The sequence below is a fragment of the Tenebrio molitor genome, chromosome 1 (assembly GCF_963966145.1).
Source record: "Tenebrio molitor chromosome 1, icTenMoli1.1, whole genome shotgun sequence".
NCBI classification, from domain to species: domain Eukaryota; kingdom Metazoa; phylum Arthropoda; class Insecta; order Coleoptera; family Tenebrionidae; genus Tenebrio; species Tenebrio molitor.
This window is the reverse complement of record NC_091046.1, coordinates 30,607,089-30,632,972: the sequence shown is the minus strand read 5'-3', so window position 1 is coordinate 30,632,972 and position 25,884 is coordinate 30,607,089. Positions and strand designations below refer to the sequence as shown.

General features: G+C 38.6%; 1 protein-coding gene across 16 annotated transcripts in view; it reads right to left on the bottom strand.

The window, feature by feature from the left end:
• Nucleotides 1-25,884, bottom strand: part of par-1 — a 48,851-nt gene that overhangs the window by 8,154 nt on the left and 14,813 nt on the right. For 5 of the 16 annotated variants that reach the window (XM_069062054.1, XM_069062059.1, XM_069062061.1 and 2 more), the window contains exons 2-11: nt 6,106-7,185; nt 5,427-5,660; nt 4,620-4,840; nt 4,415-4,559; nt 4,083-4,345; nt 3,295-3,475; nt 3,070-3,238; nt 2,993-3,004; nt 2,760-2,930; nt 2,470-2,614 (exon numbers count right to left, since the gene is read on the bottom strand). In XM_069062054.1, coding sequence (XP_068918155.1) covers nt 2,470-2,614; nt 2,760-2,930; nt 2,993-3,004; nt 3,070-3,238; nt 3,295-3,475; nt 4,083-4,345; nt 4,415-4,559; nt 4,620-4,840; nt 5,427-5,660; nt 6,106-7,176 — 2,612 coding nt within the window. In that variant the 5' untranslated portion in view covers nt 7,177-7,185. Of the gene's footprint in view, nt 1-2,469; nt 2,615-2,759; nt 2,931-2,992; nt 3,005-3,069; nt 3,239-3,294; nt 3,476-4,082; nt 4,346-4,414; nt 4,560-4,619; nt 4,841-5,426; nt 5,661-6,105; nt 7,186-7,839; nt 7,973-24,834; nt 25,274-25,884 lie in introns of those variants that run through there. The other 11 variants (XM_069062060.1, XM_069062062.1, XM_069062064.1 and 8 more) reach the window with 9 other exon arrangements.

Genomic DNA, 25,884 nt, shown 5'->3' with positions numbered 1-25,884 from the left:
TGGATTCTTAAAGTTACATTCTAACATTAGCCAACGGAAATAATTTGTAAAAAATACTGAAATACATGTAATTAGATCTAATGTTAACATTAACGTTTTAACATCGACGTAACGTTAACGCCATTGTGAAAGGGCTGTAATGGAAGCTCACGTGTAACTTTTAACTACCTGTATAAAGGGTCGTTTTCATGGTGGCTTTAGAAGCGTGGCTCGCTTGGCTTCGAAGCCGCTCGACCAATGGGAGCACAGCTTTTAAAAAACGCCGCGGCGTGGCTCGGACTTTGCTAGAATAGGAAATATTTCTATTTTTCAAAGCCACGCTCAGACTTTGAAAGCTTGCGCATGCGCTCGAACTCGCAACTACATAATCAAATCAGCTGATGTGACAGTTCAACGCTAGTTCGCTCAATAGCGCATGCGCGTTGGCGTGGCTGTCTGGAAGTAGCAAGCCACCATGAAAATGAAAACGACTCTTCCAAAACCAAGCTAGCCGAGCGAGCCACGCTTGTAAAGCCACCATGAAAACGACGCTTAAATCGACACAATCAACCAGATTTTATTTATAATTTGTCTTGAAACGATTGTTTATGTATGAAAGTTAAAATGTTTTTGTTAACACTTTTTGGCGCAAAAACTAATCAATTGTTTACGACATTATTTGTGTGAAAATAATCGCGCTGAGTAAAAAGGTGCGACACCGTGTGATATATGGTATTAATAAATTAAGGTGCAAAATAGAGCTTCACCACACTAGAAACTAATTGATTGAATAACAATTTTAAACAAAAATGGGTGGATCTCTACGGACCAATTTTAATATCAGTGTTGTCACATCAAGCACTGTACACATCTCCATCAAAAAATTGACCACTCATATGATGCAAATGGTCAAAACTATTTGTGTAAATGTAGTTATGATGTGGCGAATACAAGCTCTTTTTGCACGAGGTGGGCAAGTCTGTATCTACAATGAAGGATATTTTGACCACTTATTATAGCTATTTTATCATGTCAAGTCACCAAACTTATTACTAATCCACCTCAACACATACTGTGGGGACAACAAGTAAGTTTTTTGCTATTTACATTTTGTTTCTTTATTGGAATATTTTACTCGAGCAGCTAACTTTTCCGTGTTTAGTTGGGGACATGGAGGTAGTACTATTAACCCAATACTAGGTCCATCGGCTGGGTAAAAGTTTTACAGCCAGTTGTTCAGTGGCTGGTTAACTTTCCGGTTAAGTAACAGTGGTTAAAAGTTAACCAATATTTTAACCGAGATGCCGTTTTTCAGTACCAAATATTTGGTTAGATAAATGTTGATTAAGTAACCATTATTTTCGTCACATTGGTAACATTGCTTGTGCGCAATCACGTGCGTATTAGATTTTCAGGTTAAAAATTTGAAATTCGAGGCGTAAATAGCTCAGCTGAGAGTTGTGTTAGTTTGGTGCAGTCTTTTGTGGTTAATTTGGGAAGAATTCGTAAAAATCCTCGACTGCAAATTAGACGGAATCATTTAGAATATTGGAATAACGATGAATTTTACATTAGATTTAGACTTTCCAAAAACACGGATCTGTTACTGGAGGAAATTCGTGGAAATATCCAACATAATACATATTGGTCTTGTCTGAAGCGTATTTTTTCACCGTCACACGTTTGAAATTGGTCCATTTTTCTTTTAACACTTTTGCATCCCGATTAACACCTATTGTTTGTGAATTAAACGAAAGAGCAATTTTTTCCCACATTTTTGCTTTTTCTTTGTTGGTTACAGTCCGTTTTTTTTTGACTCGACAACTTTTTTGTTGGATTCCACCGACATTATCAATAAATTTATTTCATTGGTAGAAAAGCTTTTGGAACGACCACTCTTTTCCATTTTTTCACAATTAATCGCAACTCAAAAATAGCTAAATAAGCTAGAAGTCATCCAACTATTTGCAAGAAACCACGTGCACGTGCAAACCACAACCACAGCTGATGTGATGATGACAATTGACAATACTGAGCAAACGCCACCGGTTAACCGAGCCCTCTTCGGTCGGTTAAAATTTTGTTTAACTTAACCACGGTTAAGGGAGGAAAATTGACTGAAAAACCTGTAACTAAGAAATAACCAAATAACCAAGCACTAAACAACTGGCCCTTAGAGTTGAAACTCATTTTCTGATTGCTTATTTTGACAAGTTCCCTTGGTGGTTAAAAATTTTCTATGCGGGCTTCCGTAACACCTGTACACCAATACGAGTATGTGTGCGCGTGTACTTTCCCAAAGTATTTATAATCCAATTTTATAAGTACAATTGACGAATATTAACTTAACACCTGAATCTATGAAATTAGAGTCGTATGTCTACTTTTAATGGCTTTGAGCGTCATTTACAGTACGTCATTAACTTTTAAGTGTAAAGCACTAAACCTCCGAGTTCTACAATTGCATCGACCAATTTAAACAAAACTCACCTTGGTGCCTCAGTGGTCAAGTTAGTCTTTTCCGTACTTTCTGATTTGCCATCGTAGCTAATTGTAGATCGACGACCGACCGTGGTTCCTAAAGATAACGTGGTGTTCTTAGATACAGTTCGAGCTTTACTTGGAGGTTGTATACCTAATTTAAAAAAATAAAAAAGGTGCATTATAACTACTCTAAGGAAACGGGTTGCTACAAAATGAAAGCTACAAGTTAAACAAAAAAAAAGTTTTGGTCAAGTTTTTCTCTTAACAATTTGTATTAGTAATTTTCACAAACTTACTGTTTTCTGTTGCAGTTTTTGCTTGAGCACTGGCAGGCCTAGCATTAAGTCTAGCACTGTTTTCTTTAATTGTAGCGCTATCCACAGTATTTTGCCTTTTAAAACCTGACTGGTGATTATTACTTTGAGGTGCAGGTACTTGTGGTTGCGGTCCTGTTCTTAACGTTTCTCCTAAAATCAAACAAATTTTATAAATAAAAAATACCCACAAACACGTAGTTAATTTTACTAACCTATCGTGCCACCTGGATATAAGAAAGGACAAAAATCAGTAATCACAGTTACATATTAATTTAATAAAAAAACTAACCTCCGCTTGAGGCCCTTCGATTAGGCTTGGCATGCGTTGCCGATATTGAACGATGAACACCGCGATGTGAAGGACTCTGTGCTGTGGGTTGTGGAGCACCCACTGGTGGTTGACCAGACATATTCCTAAGAGATAAACTACTTCCGCTTCGGCTGCCATCACTTTCAGGCTATAAGAAAAACATGGAATAGGTAAATTAAGGTTTTTACCACGAATGCTACATACATCTGTACTTTTGCGTCCTAGTAGTAAATACGTAGCATAAGCATCATCATATTTTTGGGAATCCAATGAGTTTTCAACGTCGTACCTGTTGAAACCTAAGCAGACTAAAGCTTCTATTCGTTTAGGATCACTCATATCTGCCTCTGGTTCAACATAAGGTTTCAATTCATCGTTCTCGTAACTAAAAGAAAAAAGCGACAGTGAGAACGTACACTAAGTACGCTTACAATGCAAAACAGATTCTTTACACATACACTACAACAGTGATTTGATAATACTATTTTTGTAAGAATATTCAACACTGAGTAAATAATAAAAATGATTTTTTTATATTTTAGTTAAAAAATAACCCTAATAAATTATCTTCTAACTTGAATATAATTTATATGTATTACATGACGGTTTATCAAATATACTTACTTCATGCAGTTTTCATTAAAAAATGTTTTTGCATTTAAAGTATACTCATATAAAATTTCTAAGTATTTAAACAATATGAATACTTTTCTTAACCATTTTACTTTGTAGTATAATTAATTTAAGCTAAGAGTCATCAATATAAAATTAAGAAAAAATATGAGAATGTCTGTGACTAACATCTGAATATTAATTTTACTACAAAAAATACTGCCAAATCACTAATATTCATCTATTCACACTACAGTACTGATCTTAAAAATGGAGAGGCGTAATAATAATTAAAACAAGATCAAAGCATTCAAACGTAATAGAAATCTACCAACAATCCACATGGAATGGACAACATCTATTAAAGTTAACTGACTAACCCCACATACCCCTGGTTCATCCACTTGTCCTTCATAATAGTTTCAAGATTGGCTCTTTTCGCTGGATTTAATACAAGGAATTTTTTTAACAGATTTTCACAATCTGTACTCATGTAGAAAGGTATACGGTATTTTCCTCGCAGTACTCTTTCCCTCAATTCTCTCAACGTTGAACCATCAAAAGGCAAACTACCCGACACCAGAGTATACAATATTACTCCCAATGACCAGACGTCGACTTCTGGTCCATCATACTTTTTGCCCTGACACACAAAACACAATTATTTATAAACACAATTATTATGAGTGTTAAAGAAGTTTTGCTTGTTTACCTGGAAAAGTTCAGGAGCTGCATAGGGCGGACTTCCACAGAAAGTGTCCAATTTATTTCCGGGTGTGAACTCGTTCGAAAATCCAAAGTCTGCTATTTTAATGTTCATTTCACTATCCAACAGTAAGTTTTCAGCCTTCAAATCTCTGAAGATTGCGTATGTTGAAAATATATAGTAAAACCGGTTTAACAATAATTTAAGTTACCTGTGAATTATTCTTTTTTGATGACAGTACTGCACTGCTGAAACAATTTGCCTAAATTTAGATCGAGCTTCTTTTTCTTTCATTCTACCATGTAGTACTAGATAGTCAAACACTTCACCCCCAGAAGCATATTCCATTACCAGGTACAAAGTTTTTTCAGTTTCGATTACTTGAAATAGTTTCACTATGTTTGGATGATCTAACATTTTCATTATTCTTACCTAAAAAATAGGACACGGTATAGCTTAAATCATTAAAAATTACTTAAAAGTTTTTGTGAATATAAAATGACATTGCTTTTCTGATAATTACTGATAAGTTATTCAATTTTGTTTGTAATATGTGTGTTCGTTTAAAAGCAAACATTTTAATTAGCAGGTCTAAAATTTTTAAATTTAATTTGCTCCTTGCAATGTCAATCTACTTAGAAAATCTAGTAATGAAACGTTATTTAGCACATTCCGTTTGCTTTTGTTTACACTGATTCCTTTTTTTATTTACAAAGGCAATTAAGACTTTGTTAGCGTTTATTTAGTTTAATTTTTAAGAATGTTCATCAATGTAGTTGTCAACATCAATTCTTTTGCTTTTAATAAACCAGTACAAATGGAAAATTTCTAAGTCGTGTCAATACATAGGCGCACAGAATCTGTTTACTCAAAAAAACTTATCGACGGTGATGTCCTATTGAACACTTATGGTTAAAAACAAACTGAATACGAACAGAAAATTCTACGATGGTAATTTCTTCAATAAAATTCGTTTCATTCTTAAATTATTATGTATGTCACACAAAATTTAGCTTACTTCTCTAAATAGTTTTTGCAGTGAGCTAGGATTAAGTTGTGTTTTATCGATGATCTTGATTGCAACTTCTTTCCCGGTGGGGACATGTTTTGCTAATTTTACTTTGGCAAAGTTACCTTTACCAATTGTTTTAAGTAATTTATATTTGCCTATAGTAGGTTCTTCTCCCACCCTCGGTCTGTTTCTTGTTGAAGCTGTACCGCTTCGGGTTGATTCCACCGAGCTGTCATTGCTCTGAAACAGAAAAGTCCAAAAACTCATTAGATACATTGTTTTTAGTTTTGTCATTGTGTACGTAATACATTGAAACACCAAATATAGAGAAAGTAGACAAGTAGTAGCAATCTCTCGAAAAGGTAATGTATTCTGTCGCAGATGAAAATGTTAAGCATTATATAGGAGAAATTAGATATTTATAATGATTGTTATTAAGCAACTATCTTTTTACAAGTTATCGATAAAATGATAAGATACCTACGCCGTTTCCAGTTTGAGATACTGATTAATTATTATTGTATTATTGACGTTTAAAAAGTGAATCACAAATTATAGTCTTGTTTAACAAAAATTTATATATAAAATGTACGTTGTACATGCTAGCAGTGTTATACAATAAAATATTGTATATTTTTTGATAAGGCACGATAAAAATATCTGGGAAAAATATAAATAAAAATACCTTTGCAGCATTACGAGTTACTGTTTTAGAAATGCGAGGTTTATGTTTGATTTCCCTGTCTTGTGCATCTGAAGCGGTTCGGTCCAAAGGCACGTTCTTTTTGGTTTTGGTTTTATTATCGTTTTCAACGGTCAAACTTTTTCTACCGTTCACATTCCTTTGAAATTGTGAACCTTCCACATTTTCAATGAAATTTAAATCCTTCCTTTGTAAATCTTCAATTTCATTGCAATGCTTAATAGGATTCAAAATGTGCTCCTGTGACTTGAGAAAATCATGAGACTTTTCCATCACAGCAGGTGTGACCTGTTGTGGAGGTCTATTCACCTTTTTAACAAGATCTTCGAATTTTTTTAAATTTTCCATTTCTTTTTCCTTTTTATTTAATTTGCTAATGAAATTTTCAACTTGTTGCAGATGTCCCATGGTAGAGTCTTTATCGTTGGCTTCTTTCAAAACTAAATTAATAGAAATGGGTTTCTTGCTGGACATACTTGGCGATGTTTCGGTACTTGGATTGAATTTCTTTTCGTTGGGATCTAAAATTTGATGAAGTGCAACATTTTTTTTTCGAGATGGGCGAGGTGAATCAGTAGCAGCAGATTTCTCAGGGTTTGTAACGTTGTAAATGTTCTTATCTTTCTTCCTAATTAGACCACCACCGATCTGGGGTGACTTGTGAACTTTTCCATCGGAAAACTGTTTGTAACCAGTTAAAGTATTGTGTGCTTTATTTAAGTCATTGGTTGCGTTACTGTTGCTTTTCGAAGTAATTTTGATTTTGTCCATTGCAACGTTTCTGTCTGTCATAATCTCGGTTATTTGTTTCGGTTTATTACTAAATGACGTTGCACGCAAAGATGACTGAATACTTGGTCTGTTATCTTTGACAACTTTATGAGAAAAGATTCCCTTGTAGCGTTCGGAATATTTCCCACCGTAAGTGATTTTTTCCCTTCGATCTTTTAACAGCTTTATTCCAGAATCGTAATTATTAAAACTCCAGGAATGTTTTAAATTCTTACTTGATTTATCGTCGTCTTTCTTACCGTTCTGGCTGGCGTCACTCATTATTTAACTCTGCATGAAAAGAGTAAATATTTTATGTTTTATAATACTTAAACTGAACACGCCCGCATTACAGAAAGCACAAGCTCGGTTTTACACATACACAAATAACATGAAAAGGACACCACAATCATAATGGCAATTTTTATCAGCCTAGTCTTATCACTATTTAATACGATATCTGTTTGTCTGATAACAAACAAACTTCCCCTGTAATCATTTAATAAAAGTGGTTAATGCATTAGATTTAAATCATTTCTGTAATTCACTTCCTTCGTTTCCGAAACTTAAATCACTACGATTTTTCTAAAAACGATTAAAAACATATTTATACGACGACACATCACGCATAAAATTTCATAAGCATTAGATAATTTGGTCCGTAACAGTTGAGCAATTATTTATTTTTAATCGATAACGATAAAACCAGTACACTCAGGTAGAACACGTCACGTAGTAAATTCAATTTATTCTAAACGTAATCACAGTTTCGTCGAACATAATATGACACAAAGTAAGAATTCACCACGAGCCGTTGAATAATTATCAACATAAGCAAGCATCTACTTCAGAAAGAAAGATGTTCTATCCTCACCAAGGTTATGTTCGATTGTTAATATTTTTTTTGTGACGTACATATGAGATCATATTATGTATAATAATTACCTCCACATGCTTTGTATTAAGTACCAAAGATAATGGCTAACGAAACGCACAGAATAACTGAAGATGCCATTTTTATTAAACTAATTCACTGACTTGAACCTTAAAATACGATTATTAAATTATAATCAGGGACAAAAATCTATTGCAACAGCTAAATACCTATTAACAATGTTAATAAACACACCCACTACTCGATGAATCATGCGACGGAGATTAAAAACCGAAACAAACGCTCGTCTCTTTCATTTATTCGTCACTGATTATTTAAAATTGTTAAATTCTAATGCACCAGTTCTTTGCAAATAAAGTATACTTGGTTCATGATACAATAATTAATATTACGTCATAAATTACTTTAAAAGTTTAGTTTTTTTTCTTTGTCGTTACATTTTTTTTTAAACGATAATAAGTGAAAAAAACTAATGTTATTACATATATCTTAAAAATAGGTATATTACGGTTCATTCTGATTTATTGAATTAAAACATGTATACTTCGTCCAGCGAGAGATTGGGAGATTTTAAATTCGAAGCTTGTAACCCAACACTACAAAATGCACTAAAATACATTAATTAGAACATAATCTCACGGCAACAATGTTACTGCTTGAAGGATATATTTCATATTTTACATGCGCTAGGTACTACTTTCTCTACGTACAATTTAGTGATTTTTATGTCAACCAATCTCTCGCTGGACAAACTATATAAAATACGTTTTAATGAGCAACATTTAATATTCAATCATTCCCTAAAAATGATTTACATACGTGGCACGTGAATCGTAATGTCCTTGTCAAGGTTAAAACTAAACCATTGTTCAACTATTACATTTCATTATCTGTACATGATACTCTTGATAATAAAGCTTGAATGATCACGCCTATACAGAACAATTCACAATAAGTATTTAGTATAGGCAACCAGTAATTAAACTATGCTACATTTTTATTTTTACAATTGCTACGATATGAATTGTTAAAAATATCACATTATTCACATTATGAAATTTGCTTGTTAGAATAGAATAACAACATTACTAGACAACACATTTTTTGTTGTTTGTTTTACGACTTATTAATAAGTACTATTCGGAGCACAAAAAGTGGGACATCAACATCACTGTCTTGACTTTTAATGTGAAATGACTCTTATCTGTTTCTAACCCTACTTTGAATTGATTGACGTTGTCATTAAGTATTGTAGGTTGTAGGGAAAGAATGTATACTAGTAAGCATGTAGTGAATATTTATTTAATGCAAAGTCCCAATCAAAACTACCTTTATCAAAAGAAGAGGGCATTTGAAAAAGGAAAATTAAATTTTTAAACTGTCAGTTAGAATAGTGTCAAATTCAAAATGACAATAAAGCTTGAACTACATCGAATTTTTCAAAACAGAATTTGATGTCCCACTTTTTATGCCCGCAATAGTACGGTCAGTGGACAAATAAAACTGGGACACAGTCCCTGAAACGTTTAGGATACTAGAAAAAAAATTGATATGGAACAATCCTTCATACAGAAGATCCCGTCAAAGGATAGCTACTAATCCTGAAAATGAAACAGCTGTAATTCAGGCAGTGGAGTAAGAACCTGCATCTAGGTAGGGCGTATTCTTTGCGGTAATAAGCTTCACCTCTACCACATCTCTTTAGTGCAAGAACTGAAGTCTATAGATTTTCCGAAACAGGTCCAATTTCGCCAGTTCATGCAATAAAAGATCAATGAGGACGGGAACTTTTTCAAATAAACCTTGTGCAGCGACGAGGCCTGATTTAGTAACAACGGGGAAGTAAATCGTCATAATGCTCATTATTATAGGCTCTCGGATGGATTAAACCGACACACTTTCAAAATGTTTTTTGTTCGACACTGTCAGAATTTGAGAATTTTCTCCCATGTGAACGGATTTTGATAAATCTCATCACTTGTCAAAACGAAACGTCAAGCTAATTTTAAAGAAATTAAGCGATTTGGACCCTTTAAGGGGCTTGTCGAACAAAAAAACGTATTTAACTCGTTCGTGTGTCAATTGGGCTTTTTTTGGCACTCGTAACCTTTAAAACGCGAGTGGAACGAGCGTTTTAAACTGGCCCACTCGTGTCACAAAACCCCAATTTACACAAGAACTCGTCAAATAAACTACTATTTCATGTTAAGTGTGGTGCGGAATAATAAAGGTACTGTCATCATAATTTAACTTAAATAAAATAAAATATCGTATCAAGGGGCCTGTATAATTTTCAAACTAAACTGCACCATAAGACAGTGTTCCAGAATTGTTTCCCCAGAGAAAAAAAAGGGAGTATTTGAGTAAATGTGATAACCTGAATTTTAAAGAAAAAGTCCTATCTCAAGCGATAATCGAGAAAAGACATCCTAAACTTGACCAATCAGAGTTGAGCACCATCAAGATAGGATGACCGCAATTTTGCGTTGCTGGTTTCTAAGTTTTCTATCTAATTATTAAAATCTCCAAACTTACTTTTCGGTGATTGTTGCGCTATTAATAATTATTTTTGCTATCCAGCAACCTGTCTGATTTTTTAGTAATACCTGAGGACAAGCTTCTGGGTTGGTGAAATTGAAAACTTTATGTAAGTTACAGGAAAATTTATTTTAGTCATCTTGGAGTCTCTTTTGCTGTCTGTACCTGCCTGTTTTCTATGGGGAGGCAGTTCTGGGACAGGCTGCATATTATTAAAATTACAACATGTGTTCAATTGAAAAGTTCATCAAATTGGTTTTGATTTTTGTCGCTATCTTTGTCTAACCAACTTAATTTACGATGTTGTTGTCTCTTAAAAAATACAGTCATAGCCAACTTGATGAACAATTCAAATGAACACTCGTTATTATATATAATTATATTATACGCCCGAAAATTAGGTACTGTTTGAGTGTAGTTTTACTTAACTACTAGCATAGCATGCTCTTCTGTAGATATACATAACAATAACCCGTTACACGCGGGTCAGTCATATGTATGTATACTGTAAATTTTTTTTTACCACACTGTCATGATTCATGAATATTAACGACACCTTCGCTTTTTTAATTTGGAACACCTTACATACTGCTTATTACTTTTGCAAGAAAAGATAATTAAAAAAAAAACCTTTCAATGTGTCATAAGACAGTTCTGTTAACTTTAATTATTAAATTACCCGACCGCTTGTATCAAGTTAGTGTATTATACGGCTTCAACAACAGTTTACGCGCAAATTTATTAAATCCTAAGTGTGCCTGTTTATGTTTAAACACACTGACGCAAGATACGACAACAGTATATTAAGCACAAAAAACAACTTAATTTTAACCGATATTTACTCGGCTGACCGCAAATTTTATTAATCAAGTTATAAAGCATATTCTCCATTTGTATACTCTTATTAATTACTTAATTGCTGTTATTCGCCTCTTGAAATTTAAATCGTTATTGTTGTCACCCTTGGTTTTTCGCCCAACATACCTCTTCAGGAATCGTTGGTTGCCTACAAAATTCCCTCTTTTGCTAGCGCGAAGACAAGCGCGCGCGCGACTCCTTCGAGAATATTCCATCTTATCAGGAGAATCTTCACTCACTTTTTTTCTCTTCTGAATCTACCGTGCCACGTGCCTTTGCGGACCGTTTCGTTCGAGTGAAATCAATTTATTACCTGGTGCCAGGGATCTTCGTATTCGTCGAAACCTTGTGGATGGTGTGCTGTATCGTCTCCGTGTGGAAAATTTGAGCGCACCCTTCCAACTCCGCTTAGGGAGGATTTTGGTCCAAACGCTAAGGCTCGTGACGCAATCGAAGTAGACTTCTGCGAGGCATTTCCCTTGCCTGAGGGTATAGGTGAGTCTTCATGTAGACAATGTGCTACACGTAGTACTCCTCTAGGGAATCCTCCATCTCCACCCCCTAGACTTCGACCCCAACCGTCTTACGTCGAGGTCAAGAGAAAACCGTGCGTCGGGCTCATCGTCGACGCGCCCGAGACCTCTGTGGCTCCAGTCTCGTCTCTAGAACCGTCAGCTCCGCTCAAAGGACTTTGCCACCACATCCCCGAACGACTGGGAAAGGACACGCTCCTCTACGGCCCCTGAGCGCGGACTGCTCCTGGAGACCGGCAAGCCACCCCTCTTATTCGACTCAATTTCATTTTATCTAACCTTTTTCTAAATATCTTACTAACCATATCACAATTTACAAACTAACTCAATCTAGCAAGTGAAATAGCTCGCGTACTTTTGTTATATATATCACATTATAACCTTGTTAACATCTCCGCGTAGACATCAGCGAGATTCGCTTATTGTAAAGCTCTGCGGAAATAGCTATTTCGGCCGGATTGCTGGAACCGAGTTTCCACCCCTTTTTATTGTACATTTTTATATCAATTCACATTTATATTTATATCAATTCATATATTTATCCATTCATATATTTATATCAATTCAAATATAACTACAGTCATTTCAATTACATTCAATTTTCACTTACATAGTGTGTATCAATACTACCCCCCCTCAGCTCGCCCGTCTGTATTTTTTTGGTTTCGCCTGTTTGAATAGCGCCTAGGTCCAGCCACGTCCACTTTGTGCGTTTCTTTTCGTTCTCGCGAACTTCAAACACCTCTCCTGGCCAGGTCAGCAGGCTACTTGCGGGGCCTGCTACCAAAAGAACCCTCGACTTCGCCGCAAGTGGCGCCCTGAGATCGAGCTAGCCCAAGTATTGTGCCCTCTGGCCAGTTTGAACCGTGGCATAATATTTTGGCGCCCAACGTGGGGCCCGAGGCGATTATTCTCAGTTTTCGATTTTCAATTTTGATTTACCTTACTTCAGGCGAATAAAAGTGACGAGCTGATAGGGTGTTTGATACTTACTATTGATATTCAGTTCGATTTCTAACTATCTCCATTTTGTCTTGGCTCTGACGTGACTCTGTCACTTTATTTATTTCGGTTCGGGAAACGGAGTCAAACTTCCGTTGAACATGGCTAGTCTGCAGTACGAAGTGAACCGTTTGGCTCAAGACGAGCTGGTTTACGAATTAGCTGTTAGAGGGTTAACCGAAGTGGGAACCGTAGAACAGATGCGGAAAACCTTGCGGAACTTGTTGCGTATGGAGCGTGGTCCCAATCCACTCAGTTATCCGGCTCATCCGTTTACCGTCGCGGAAGATCTTGCCGCCCTCACTCAGAAAGCGGAGGAAATTAAAGCTCTCGTGGACGATTTCGACGGAATTTCAGAAACCGGTCGCAAGAAAATCCTGTCAAAATTAGCGTGTGCTTTGGGACGGGCGAATACGGTTAGGTCTGCCGAGACCGTTAATCAGTCAGCCATTTCGAAGATAGTAGTGTCCTTACTCAACTCGAATTCCGACATGGAATACAAGGTTAGACATGCTACCGCCGATCAGTCTCTAGGAGCGTTAGATGTCAGTTTGCTAAACGTTGATAGCGGAGAAGACTCCGATGTCGAGACATCACCTACCGCCGCTACTTCTTTCGCGCGAGGCGACACCTCGTTTAGGGCACCTAGTGTTCCGGTTTACAAGTGGAACCTCAAATTCTCCGGTGAGGACTCTCGCCTTTCGTTAAGCGCTTTCCTAATGAGAGTCGAAGAGTTGCGTGTCTCGCGAAACGTCACGGAGGAGGAATTATTCCAATCGGCAAATGACTTATTCGAAGGACGAGCTTTGACGTGGTTTCGCTCCGTTCGCCGAAACGCTTACGACTGGCGCTCCTTGGTAGCTTTGTTGCGGAATCAGTTTCAGCCCGCTGATTATAACGACAGGCTGTTTGAGGAAATTCGTCGCCGAACTCAGGGTCCGGATGAGAGCATCGCGATGTTCGCTGCAGTGATGGACAACATGTTTGATCGGGTGACAGTCAGAGTTCCGGAGGCTACGCGTCTTAAAATCATCTTAAAGAATCTGGCCCCATATTACCAAAATCAACTGGGTCTCTCTCCGATCACGTCTCGCGATCAGTTGCTCGAGGCGAGTAGGCTATTGGAAGCCAGAAAAGCATCCGTCGAGTGCTACGTTCAGCCAACGCGCCGCCGCGGACAGATTTGTCTAGAACCTGACCTCGCATACGTCCAAGTGGAGGCCTCTTCGGCGAAGAGTTCCACCCCCAATTCTCTCGACGTCCGGCCCGTGAAGGCCATATCGGGAAAGTGTTGGAACTGCGGCAAGCCCAACCATTCTTTCCATTCGTGCGCTGAACCCCGGAAGAAATTTTGCTACCGATGTGGTGCTCCGGATTGCACCGTTGCCACGTGCGGTAAGTGTTCGGGAAACGGGACACGGAGGAAGTAGATGGTCGTGAGCATTCCTCCGGTTCTCCTTCTAATATCGACCGCACCGGAATCATCCTCGACTACGTCCTCTCGCATTTACACGGCGATGAGCGTCCATTCCTAAGAGTAAAGATCGCGGGAACTCCTTTTCTCGGGTTGCTCGACTCTGGCGCTTCGCGTACCGTCATGGGCGGTGTCGGCTGGCGAAAATTGCAGAACTTGGGTTTACCTCTCCAACCAAGCGTCGTTGACTGCACGGTCGCCGACGGTCGAATTTGCAAAAGCCTAGGTTCTGTTCGGGCTCCGATTGATCTGTTGGGGAAAGTTCGACTCGTAGAGATACACGTAGTACCCGATCTGACAGAAGGGTTGTTGTTGGGAAAGGATTTCTGGAAGACAATGGAGGTCGTCCCCGACTTAAGCAAAGACGTCTGGTATTTTTCCTCGGACTTGAGCCAGACCGTAAGAGTTGCACCTCTGGGAGACGTCTCCGGATTACTCGACCAGTCATCTCTGACCCCGCAACAAAAGTCCGTGCTGGGATCGTTGATCCGGACACAGTCGCAACTACAGCCTGCGCGTATCGGGAAAGTGAAAGAGGTACAACATCGCATAGAAATATCTTCGGACGTCCGCCCCATAAAGCAGAGGTATTATCCCGTTTCGCCCGCGAAGCAAAAGATAATCGACACCGAAGTTGAGGAAATGTTACGGGAGGGAATAATCGAACCTTCACGAAGCGCTTGGTCTTCACCAGTTTGTTTAGTCCCCAAGAAGGACGGATCGTATCGTTTTTGCGTGGATTACCGAAAATTAAATTCCGTTACGAAGCCAGACGCTTACCCGCTCCCGTACATATCTTCAATTTTGGACCAGCTACGCGATTGCCGTTATATGAGTTCGCTCGACATCAAGAGTGCCTTTTGGCAAGTTGAGGTCGCTCCAGAACATCGGGAATTTACCGCATTTACTGTCCCGGGACGGGGACTGTACCACTTCAAAAGAATGCCGTTCGGTTTAATAAATTCGCCGGCCACCTGGCAGCGCATCATCGACTCCGTCGTAGGTGCTGACCTCCAGCCCTACGTCTTCGTATACATGGACGACATTGTGGTCACCTCTTCCGACTTCGACACTCACATTCGTGTCCTAAGACAGATATTCGATCGTCTCCGTGACGCCGGTATAACGTGTAACTGGGAGAAGAGTCAATTCTGTCGCGCCGAATTACGTTATCTCGGTCACCTGGTCGATAGCAACGGCGTGAGACCAGACACCGCTAAGGTGGAAGCAATTCTCAAGATCCCGGAACCAAAGAACGTCTCTGACGTCCGTCGCTTCGTCGGTACTGCCAGTTGGTATCGCCGTTTCGTACCTCATTTCGCTTCCGTTATCGCTCCTCTTGCGCAATTGACTCGCAAGGGCGTCCCATTTTCGTGGACTGAAGAGTGTTCTTCGGCTTTCGTTCGGGTGAAAGAACTGCTCATTTCCGCGCCGATCCTGTCTTCTCCAGATTTTTCGCGACAGTTCGTTGTGCAGTGTGACGCCTCTTCGTACGGTCTTGGTGCCGTGTTGACGCAAACTTTTGATGACGGGGAGAAACCCATCTCCTACCTATCGCGATCGCTAACCCGTGCGGAACGGAACCTGTCCACGACGGAACGAGAATGCCTTTGCGTCATCTGGGCTGTCGAAAAATTACGCCATTATCTGGAGGGAGTCCATTTCGTTGTGATCACCGATCACCACAGTTTACTGTGGTTGAATCGCTTGAAAGACCCTCAAGGTCGTCTCGCCAGATGGGCCTTACGCCTCCAACCCTACGATTTTGAGATCAAACATCGTCCCGGCAAGGACAACGTCGTTCCCGACATGCTGTCGCGATCCGTTCCGATCACCGCCGTCACTGACTTCGATCCGTCTTTCAGCGATACTAAAGACCCGTGGTATCATCGGTTACGGACCGAGGTCGCGGCAAAACCTCTCAAATACCCTCAGTACCGAGTCGAGGACGGAATACTGTTGAAGTACACTCGCTGTCGAATTCCAGAACTGTCCCTCGAACGAGACTACTGGAAGCGAGTCGTTCCGAAAGATTATCGCGTCAAAATTCTCCGACGTTACCACGATGAAGTCACTTCCGGACACGTTGGTATCTTCAAGACCTTTCAGAAAATCCGGACTAGGTACTATTGGCCTAAAATGAAAGCCGACGTAGTGCGTTACGTTGTCGGTTGCAAAGACTGTGCTCAGCACAAAGTGGAGCAGAAACCTCCAGCTGGTCTGATGGGAAAACGTGTCGCCCCTACCGCGCCATGGGAATTGATAAGCTTGGATTTTATCGGCCCATTTCCGCGTTCTGCGCAGGGTTACGTGTACGCGCTGGTCGTCACCGATTATTTCACGAAGTATGTTCTGACATTTCCTATGCGATCGGCGACAGCCAAAGCGCTCACCAAATGCGTTGAAGAACAAATCTTCTTGGTATACGGCACCCCCCGAATGTTGATTTGCGACAACGGCACGCAATTGAGAGGCAGATCTTTTCGAGCGTTGTGCGAGAGGTACGAAGTCAAAATACAGTATACGCCCCATCACTATCCCCGTGCCGATCCGACCGAACGAACGAATAGAGTGGTCAAGACCATGATCGCCACGTACATCAAGTCCGATCATCGCCACTGGTCCGACCATTTGGCCGCAATCGGTTGTGCGATTCGCACAGCATGCCACGAAACCACTGGATACAGTCCGTACTTCGCAAATTTCGGGCGTGAGCACAAAGTCTTGGGTAGCGAACACTATCATCCACTATCTCCCGCGGACCCGCGATTAGAGGACTTTGTTCAAAAGCGTCAGCTAGGTTTCCAGAAACTCTTTGGAGAAATCGCAAACCGACTCCAAACTGCGCACGAGAAAAACAAACGAGTCTATGACTTACGCAGGCGTCCCGTGGACTACCAGCCCGGACAGTTGGTATGGCGCCGAGACAAAAGTCTCTCAGACGCGGTTGGCCACTACACCGCCAAATTAGGTCCGAAATTCGTTGGCCCGTTCAAAATCGCCCGGAAAATCGGTTACGGAACGTATGAGCTGACAGACGATACCGGTACTAAAAGAGGCCATTGGCACGTCCAAGACCTAAAACCTGTTCGAGATCCCTATGATGATGTCACATAAGTAAATTTCACATTGTGATAGGGCTGTAATGACCACACCCCTGGCGCATCCTAAACCACATAAATAGGGCAAGCTCCCCTATGGTCATAGACGAATCAAACGCGTCCTCTGTCGACTCGGTCGACTCTAAGAGCTAAACTTTGTTTTGAATTTTTGTTTTTTTTAAATCTCGGATTTATCCCCTTGCCGTGGTGCAGTAAGATCGTGGTCGGTATGGTTGTCATTATCGTTATCGTTTGGTTTTGGCCGTTAGTCGGTCCTTGTAACCCTAACCCACCACCTTCAAGTTTCTCAATTTCGACATTCCTTTTTGTTACCGATTTCGTCTTTGTTGTTGTCTTGACATCTAGCTGGTTTTGGGGAGCAATCCACCACAAAACCAGGCTAGACCCAAGTGTTTTCTTCCGATCGCGAGGTCCACGAGACCGAAAAATTCCTGGCAGTTGGCGCAGGTCGGAGAAGATTTTGCAGTGGAACATGGCAGGTGGACACGACCGTCGTTGAGTTGGATCTTCTTTCAATTTATCTCTATGTTTCTTTCTCCACATTTCCGTTCCTCTTGCGAGTGTGTCGCTCGACCGCCATGTGCACCGCACCTCTTCTTCGAGATATTTTGTTTTATAGACTTTGTTACCGGAGTAGTCATTCGCTCTGTTTAAGCGTCGAAGCGGCTATACGGCTTCACATCAATTTCAGGCTGGTACGTCTACATTGTACTGGGTCAGTGGAAACCCCGGGCTTCACCCCAAAAAGTCCATCCCGCTTCTCATTTTTTTGTTTTTTTGTTGGCAGAGGTTCAAAGAAAAATTTTCTTCAAAATTTTTCTTTTGGAGGAAAAGAGGGCCTTGTCACCCTTGGTTTTTCGCCCAACATACCTCTTCAGGAATCGTTGGTTGCCTACAAAATTCCCTCTTTTGCTAGCGCGAAGACAAGCGCGCGCGCGACTCCTTCGAGAATATTCCATCTTATCAGGAGAATCTTCACTCACTTTTTTTCTCTTCTGAATCTACCGTGCCACGTGCCTTTGCGGACCGTTTCGTTCGAGTGAAATCAATTTATTACCTGGTGCCAGGGATCTTCGTATTCGTCGAAACCTTGTGGATGGTGTGCTGTATCGTCTCCGTGTGGAAAATTTGAGCGCACCCTTCCAACTCCGCTTAGGGAGGATTTTGGTCCAAACGCTAAGGCTCGTGACGCAATCGAAGTAGACTTCTGCGAGGCATTTCCCTTGCCTGAGGGTATAGGTGAGTCTTCATGTAGACAATGTGCTACACGTAGTACTCCTCTAGGGAATCCTCCATCTCCACCCCCTAGACTTCGACCCCAACCGTCTTACGTCGAGGTCAAGAGAAAACCGTGCGTCGGGCTCATCGTCGACGCGCCCGAGACCTCTGTGGCTCCAGTCTCGTCTCTAGAACCGTCAGCTCCGCTCAAAGGACTTTGCCACCACATCCCCGAACGACTGGGAAAGGACACGCTCCTCTACGGCCCCTGAGCGCGGACTGCTCCTGGAGACCGGCAAGCCACCCCTCTTATTCGACTCAATTTCATTTTATCTAACCTTTTTCTAAATATCTTACTAACCATATCACAATTTACAAACTAACTCAATCTAGCAAGTGAAATAGCTCGCGTACTTTTGTTATATATATCACATTATAACCTTGTTAACATCTCCGCGTAGACATCAGCGAGATTCGCTTATTGTAAAGCTCTGCGGAAATAGCTATTTCGGCCGGATTGCTGGAACCGAGTTTCCACCCCTTTTTATTGTACATTTTTATATCAATTCACATTTATATTTATATCAATTCATATATTTATCCATTCATATATTTATATCAATTCAAATATAACTACAGTCATTTCAATTACATTCAATTTTCACTTACATAGTGTGTATCAATACTACCCCCCCTCAGCTCGCCCGTCTGTATTTTTTTGGTTTCGCCTGTTTGAATAGCGCCTAGGTCCAGCCACGTCCACTTTGTGCGTTTCTTTTCGTTCTCGCGAACTTCAAACACCTCTCCTGGCCAGGTCAGCAGGCTACTTGCGGGGCCTGCTACCAAAAGAACCCTCGACTTCGCCGCAAGTGGCGCCCTGAGATCGAGCTAGCCCAAGTATTGTGCCCTCTGGCCAGTTTGAACCGTGGCATTGTTTTTGAATGTCACGTGACTGAAATTATTGTCTTATGAAACAAAATTAAAATGACATCTCAAATCAATTATTCAATATGCAATTTCGTCGGACTGCTATGGAGCTTGGATGTTCTGGTAGAATAAACAGAATATACAGTATGATGAAAAAAGGCGCCCGTGTTAACCCACACGTTATACGTGATTTTTAACTAAAGACGAATTCGAAGACCAAAATTGAATTTGTGCTCTTATCAGCTTATAAGCTTTCCTTTTTATAAAACAAAAATCTATATAATTAACATACGTATTTAGAATAATTTCGTTGTTAAAAGTCTAGATTTTGATATAATTGACGGTATTCAATGTTGCAACTTTGCAAATCTCCTGGGATTCTTGAAAACGGTAGCAACAAAATTTTGCTGTACTAGTTTTTCATGAATTCGATAGTACCATCGAAATGTGAACAAATTTCTGGTGCCATTGAAACGTCTTCTGTTTTGGTCTAGACTCTAGATTAAATACTCGTTAAATAAAACTTTGTTCAGTGGCGTACTATATGTATGGGAGATAAGAAAAGATTTTCTATTACCAAGTTTCCCCGAGTTTGGGTACAGCCGTCGCTTTTTCCGCATCAGTCAAGTATCGTCGCATGTGTATCGTTTAAAAATGAATTAAATCTGCTGAAAAATTATATTTGTGAAAATATAGGCCGTGCCAAATCCAAATAACCACCACCTGTTGAATTAAGTTGGTGAAAACAAAATTACACTAAGTGTATAATGGCAATTTTGATATTACTAGGATGCTAGATCAATCAAATCTAAGTACACAACGTTGCCGGTTGATTTTCTGGGTAGAATGCAGTGTTGGTGGTTATTTGGTGTTGGCAAAGACTATATGTCACAAATCTGACACTATAGTCCAATTTTTACCCTTTTGCGATGACGTCATTATCTAGTAACTTTACGTATGTTTGAGCTAGGATCAAAAACAAATTTGAATTGATCATAAATAACTATAAATGTGTCAAATTTGTTGACAATAACTTCGAAAGGTTATGTTTGCAATCAATGTAATAAGTGAAAGAAATTAAAAATTGTCAAATTGACAGGAGCATAAAATAACCTCAAAGTGACCATCAATAAATAAACGTGACTTTTTTTTTTGTTTTTTTTCTGTTTCTGTCGTTTCAATAAAGAGAAAGCGAGGAAGGAAATCGTGACGTCACCTCAAAAGGGTAAAAATTGGACTATATTAACGCACGCCTATGATTGATGTTTCAACACACACTAGGAAAATTTGGCCTTCACATTTCGGGGGCGCCGATAGTACTATTGCGGCCAAAAAATTTCGTCCACCCTTTTCCTGTCATTTCACAAAAATTGGGTATACTCGTAGTTTAACCTTTATTGTCACTATGATTGCCGTTTGCAAATTAAAGTTTGACATTTATTAATGTCATCCATAAGAACATTGACACAGTATGTCAACATGTGAAGTGAGGTTATTCGTTCCTAAGGCTGCTTTAGAATATACGTGAGTGTAATGACAGTTGTGGACGAAATTTTTTGTCTTTGAAATACGACCTGTTACCGACTCCTCAATGATTTCAGGAGTCGTTCTGCTTGAGTTTTTGTTTGACAAAGAATGTGCGCAAGTGAAACAAGGTGTGCACGATTATGTCCTATTCATCAATTTGGAGATCCCATAGACCAAAACGAAATTTCGTGTTGATAAATTCGCATCGAAGTATGGGACGACTTAATTGTACACGTTCAAACCTGGGCGGAAATCTAGCGTTTAGACTGCGATCGTATACAGGACAACTATACAGGCGTTTTTATCGCTACCGCGCTAATTTGCGATTTAAAAACAATGCGAAAGTCAGAAAAAATAACAGAAATTGTTTATATATGTACAGTTCCTTGTTCGCCTATAATTTTGAACTCGGCTTTGACGACTTCCAAAGTATAAAATTTAAAAACAAGTTATAAACAATTCCAAAGAATTTTTTATTCTACCTTCTACTCAAGGTTTCAATGATCATTTTCTAAATATACCGGGTGTAGAATTGGTTTACGAGACATAGGATTTTACATGTAAAAATAAAGAGTTTCAATTATTGGCTCCCCTAACAATTTTATGGCAAAATAGTTAAAATGAAAGTTAGAGAGAATTAAAATTACTGTCTAATTTCAATCTTAGTTTTATTCTAACATCTTGTGGTACTGAAAGAAAGGCAAGAAAAGAGTTACATATTGAACTATTGACAACTTTGAAGCTTTTCTTGTGACATCAAAAAAGCAGGGAAATGGCATTATCGAGTCAAAAGTTGGGTTATATTCATTAAAGGCCAGTTCACACATATTTGTCAGTTAAATGTCAGTTGTGGCCAAGATTCCGTGTCCGTAATTGTACGGTTGGTGGATAAAAATGACAACTGTTCAAATCCAAATTTGCACCGTTTAATTCAGGCTTGCTAACAAATAGGTTAAGTATGGTATGATGACACAAGACAAAAATGCCACAAAACAGTTTTTTTGCTAACGTTTATCTGGTTAGCTCGTATGGTAATCCCTCCATCCGGGCGTTGTGTAATTACATGTTTTTGGAATTCAGTTAGAGTCGGCATTACAGCTGACAAGATACTATCCATTTACTAAACTCCCGCACTGTCAAAGTGTTTGCAAGTTGCCGCACTCCCGTTTTGAGACTATAATTAATTTTTACTTTAACGTTGGCGCAAAAATTTGAAATTTCAAATTGGAAGTTAAGTTTAATAAATTCGCTTTCTTTCATTCAAAGTATTTGTTATACAAAATGGCTGAACGACAAGAAGATATGAAACGAAAAAGAATACTGTTAACGGCCAGAGAGAAGCACGGTATTGTTAATTATTGTTTGCAATGAAGAAAATTAACTCCATTAACATAACCAAACTTTTCTTGTTGACGTTTTGATAACTAGATTTTGTGTACAGGCAACTGAAAATGAATGTCACCATAAGTACACTCCACAAAAAAGTAAAAAATTTGACACTGATAGTGCGAGAGTTTAATAAACGGAAAGTAACTGTCAACACTGATTGTAAAAGTCGGTTTTATTTTGACTTTATCTTGACAATTAAAAACTTGATACAAACGTAAGAAATTTTGAGTGTCCCAGCTTTTTTTGTCCACCAATTGTACATCTGCACGTAATTGGTTTCATAAGAAAAGTTCTTTAACTGGTTAAAGTTAATACTATGGCGGACAGTAAATTTAGGCCGGCAAATTTCTGACATTTCAAAAAAGTCAATGCAAGCGACCATTTATTGTCATTATGACTGGTGTCTCAGTTTGTCAAACTGAAGGTTTTCAAGCTGTTTGGCGTTTCCTTCGCCTTTTTCGTAACTTACAGATCATGACTCAGTAGCATAACTGATTTGTAGTGGCACTTCTCTCGGGTGCACGGTTCTTTTCCCAATTTTAATTTTGATTATCGCTGTCACGATGACAAGAATGACAAAAATCTAAAATGGGGTTAGTTGAACATAATGCCAGCTTCACATTTTGATGTCAACTCAATGACAGGCCGGCCTAAATTTATTGTCCGCCATAGTACATGGACGTATAAAAAAAAATCTGTTTCAAAATCAAAAATCCACCACCTGTTGAATAAGAATAGAATAAGTTTAGTTTTTTTGGGTTGGCCTAACCTCCCGCCAAAATTTAACATTGAACTTTTGAGTTTATTTACCTAACACAATATAATTATTATGTGCAAAAAGGTGGTAGCTACCATATCATACCTTTTGAGTAAAATAATGAAATGAGTATAAAAAACACGAGGAACTACGACCAAAACGACTGTCAACAGTTATCTTTCACAACCCCAATTTTTTCTGACACATGCAGACACTAAAAACAAAAGTTGGCGACGTTGTCGGTTGTATTTTCGAGGTAGAATGCAGTGTTGGATTTTTTATTTTGAAACAGATTACATACAGGGTTATTCACGAGAGGGGTACTTCTGAATTTTTAATTTGGCGCAACCAACAATACCAACGGCAGTAACTACTAAACCAAATGTGTTATTTCTTTTAAATTAGAAATCAAAGTAAGTTGGATAGATTTATGAGAAATGTCAGATTGGCAGATAACCTGTATTTAATCAAAATTCAACAAATAAATTAGCAAATTAAGTTAATGTAAAAGGCGTTCGAAGTGTCTACCATTGGCATCCGCAGCGGCGACAGAATTCTTTCCACACTCTCCATAAATGAGGAACATGTCAGTCTTTTCGTCGTTATTATAAAAACACATTTTTCGAATTGACAAATTTTTTTTGCTTTAACGTCAAAGAGACAGAACTAAGAGCCATCGTGGATTCAGTTATAATTATTTTCAAAATTTGAAATCAAGATATTGTTGCAATGTGTATAATGGGTTGCGGTAAAAAGAAATTCAGAAATACCCCTCTCGTGAATAACCCTGTATATGTATTTGGATAACAATCTGTATATCGCACTTCGTGCATCGCCTTGCAAGAGAATTATTTGAACTAAAGTTTTGCCAAAAATTGGAGAAATATTTATATGTGGAAAATGTGTAACCTTCGCTGACTAATACTGACACCATATGCGTGGTTGTGTTTATTTCATCTGTAGCCGTGGTGGCCGTGTTCCTACGCCCACTATAATTAACAAATAAATGGAAAAGTGTAGACATACGCAACTGGACAGCTCAGATATGATGCACTACTACTCAATGTAAATGAATGACATCTCCTTGTGTAAATAAAGGTAACAAAAAATACTGCAGTGATTCTATTCACGTCATCGTGATGATTAATAACTGTCGAAGCAATACTTAAAAGCATGGTCCACGAGTATGTCATATTGAAATATTTGATTTCTAACGTGCATTCTAAATTTTCACATTTCACTATATCAATTTATACATCGGTAAACTCCGTACGGTGATAGATTGCACGTTTTTAAATTCTAGTTCCAAAACATAAAGCAGTGAAAAATACTAAACTCTCCATCTCAATTGTTTCACGTTATGTAGAAAACCGTTGTATCCCTGCAGATTAATTCCCGCCACACTACTCTCTAGGTCTGTCTTCTGTCAAAAGCCTTACAATCTATCAGAGTACGGAGTATATATGATGTTTATGTATAACCTCTGATTCTCAATCTTCATTCTTATTAAATATCAGGAACGTTAAATTTTATGTTTCGAGGTAGGTATGTAGTTCTATTCACTTTACAAAATATATTTAATAATTTAATTACTTGAAACAGATTATTCAACCATCAAACATACTAAAATGATATACCTACGTAACAGATGAGAGAAATGTAGCGAAATAACTGTTGTCAAGACGAAATAGGTACTTTACCTTTTTATTTTTTGCACCAACAACAAAGGGAAGACCTTCAACAATATTAACGACCATTCCACCGTTTCTGACATCTTGATTATTGTTTTGATGATGATGATAGTGATGTCCGTTTTGCCTTTGTTGTATTTTTTCAGATGGCGGATGGGCCGCCGATTTAGATCTCCTCAACAGTCTCATCATTTGATTTTTAACACTATATTGTGGACGAACCGCAGACTGACGGATAGCAGCGGCAGCGTCCAATTTACTTCCAGCAACGCTGGACACTTCGAACATAGTGATAAAACCGGGCAGTTTTAATCAGGATGTTGCTGCATCTTTCGAATATAAATCCGGACTGCTAACGAACAGCACAGTGGAATTTTTGTGCAGTGTACGGTCCGCATTTGTTTACCAATGAACTTATCTAGTTTTATCAAATACTAGATATTGATACCTATATAATTTTGTACATAAATTATAGTATGTACTATTAATAAAATCAATACAGCGTAGATCATGTTATACTGACGTAAATGTATGAATTTTTTATTAAAAAATTTGGTAACATTGTGGATATAAACTGTATTTCTGAAAAAGACTGTAACCCGAACAACTGTTGTAAGTATATTTCAAATATTTGGTATTACTAACGCACTTTGACACAACAGATTGTCCTTAAACCGGAACGCACCAAATTGGTTTTCGGTACATAGGTATAACAGTCATTTACGGTCTTGGAAGGATATGGATTGAATAAACAATAAATTTTATCTATTTTCTGCGCAAAGCACCAATCAACTCTAACGTTTTTTTCTTAGCATTATTATAACCTTTGTATTATTATTAGCTTAAATTTTACTTTATTTTATTAATGAAACATATAACAAACGAACATGTAACAATGGTTCGTTTTACAGACTGATTAATTCATAAATGTGCACCATTCACTTACAAACTTTCCAAGTGTGATGTAATTTACAGACATGAATTAAAGAATACTCAAGGTTCAAAGAATCTTTTGGAATATTTTACACGATTGTTATAACTCAAAATCATATCTACGAT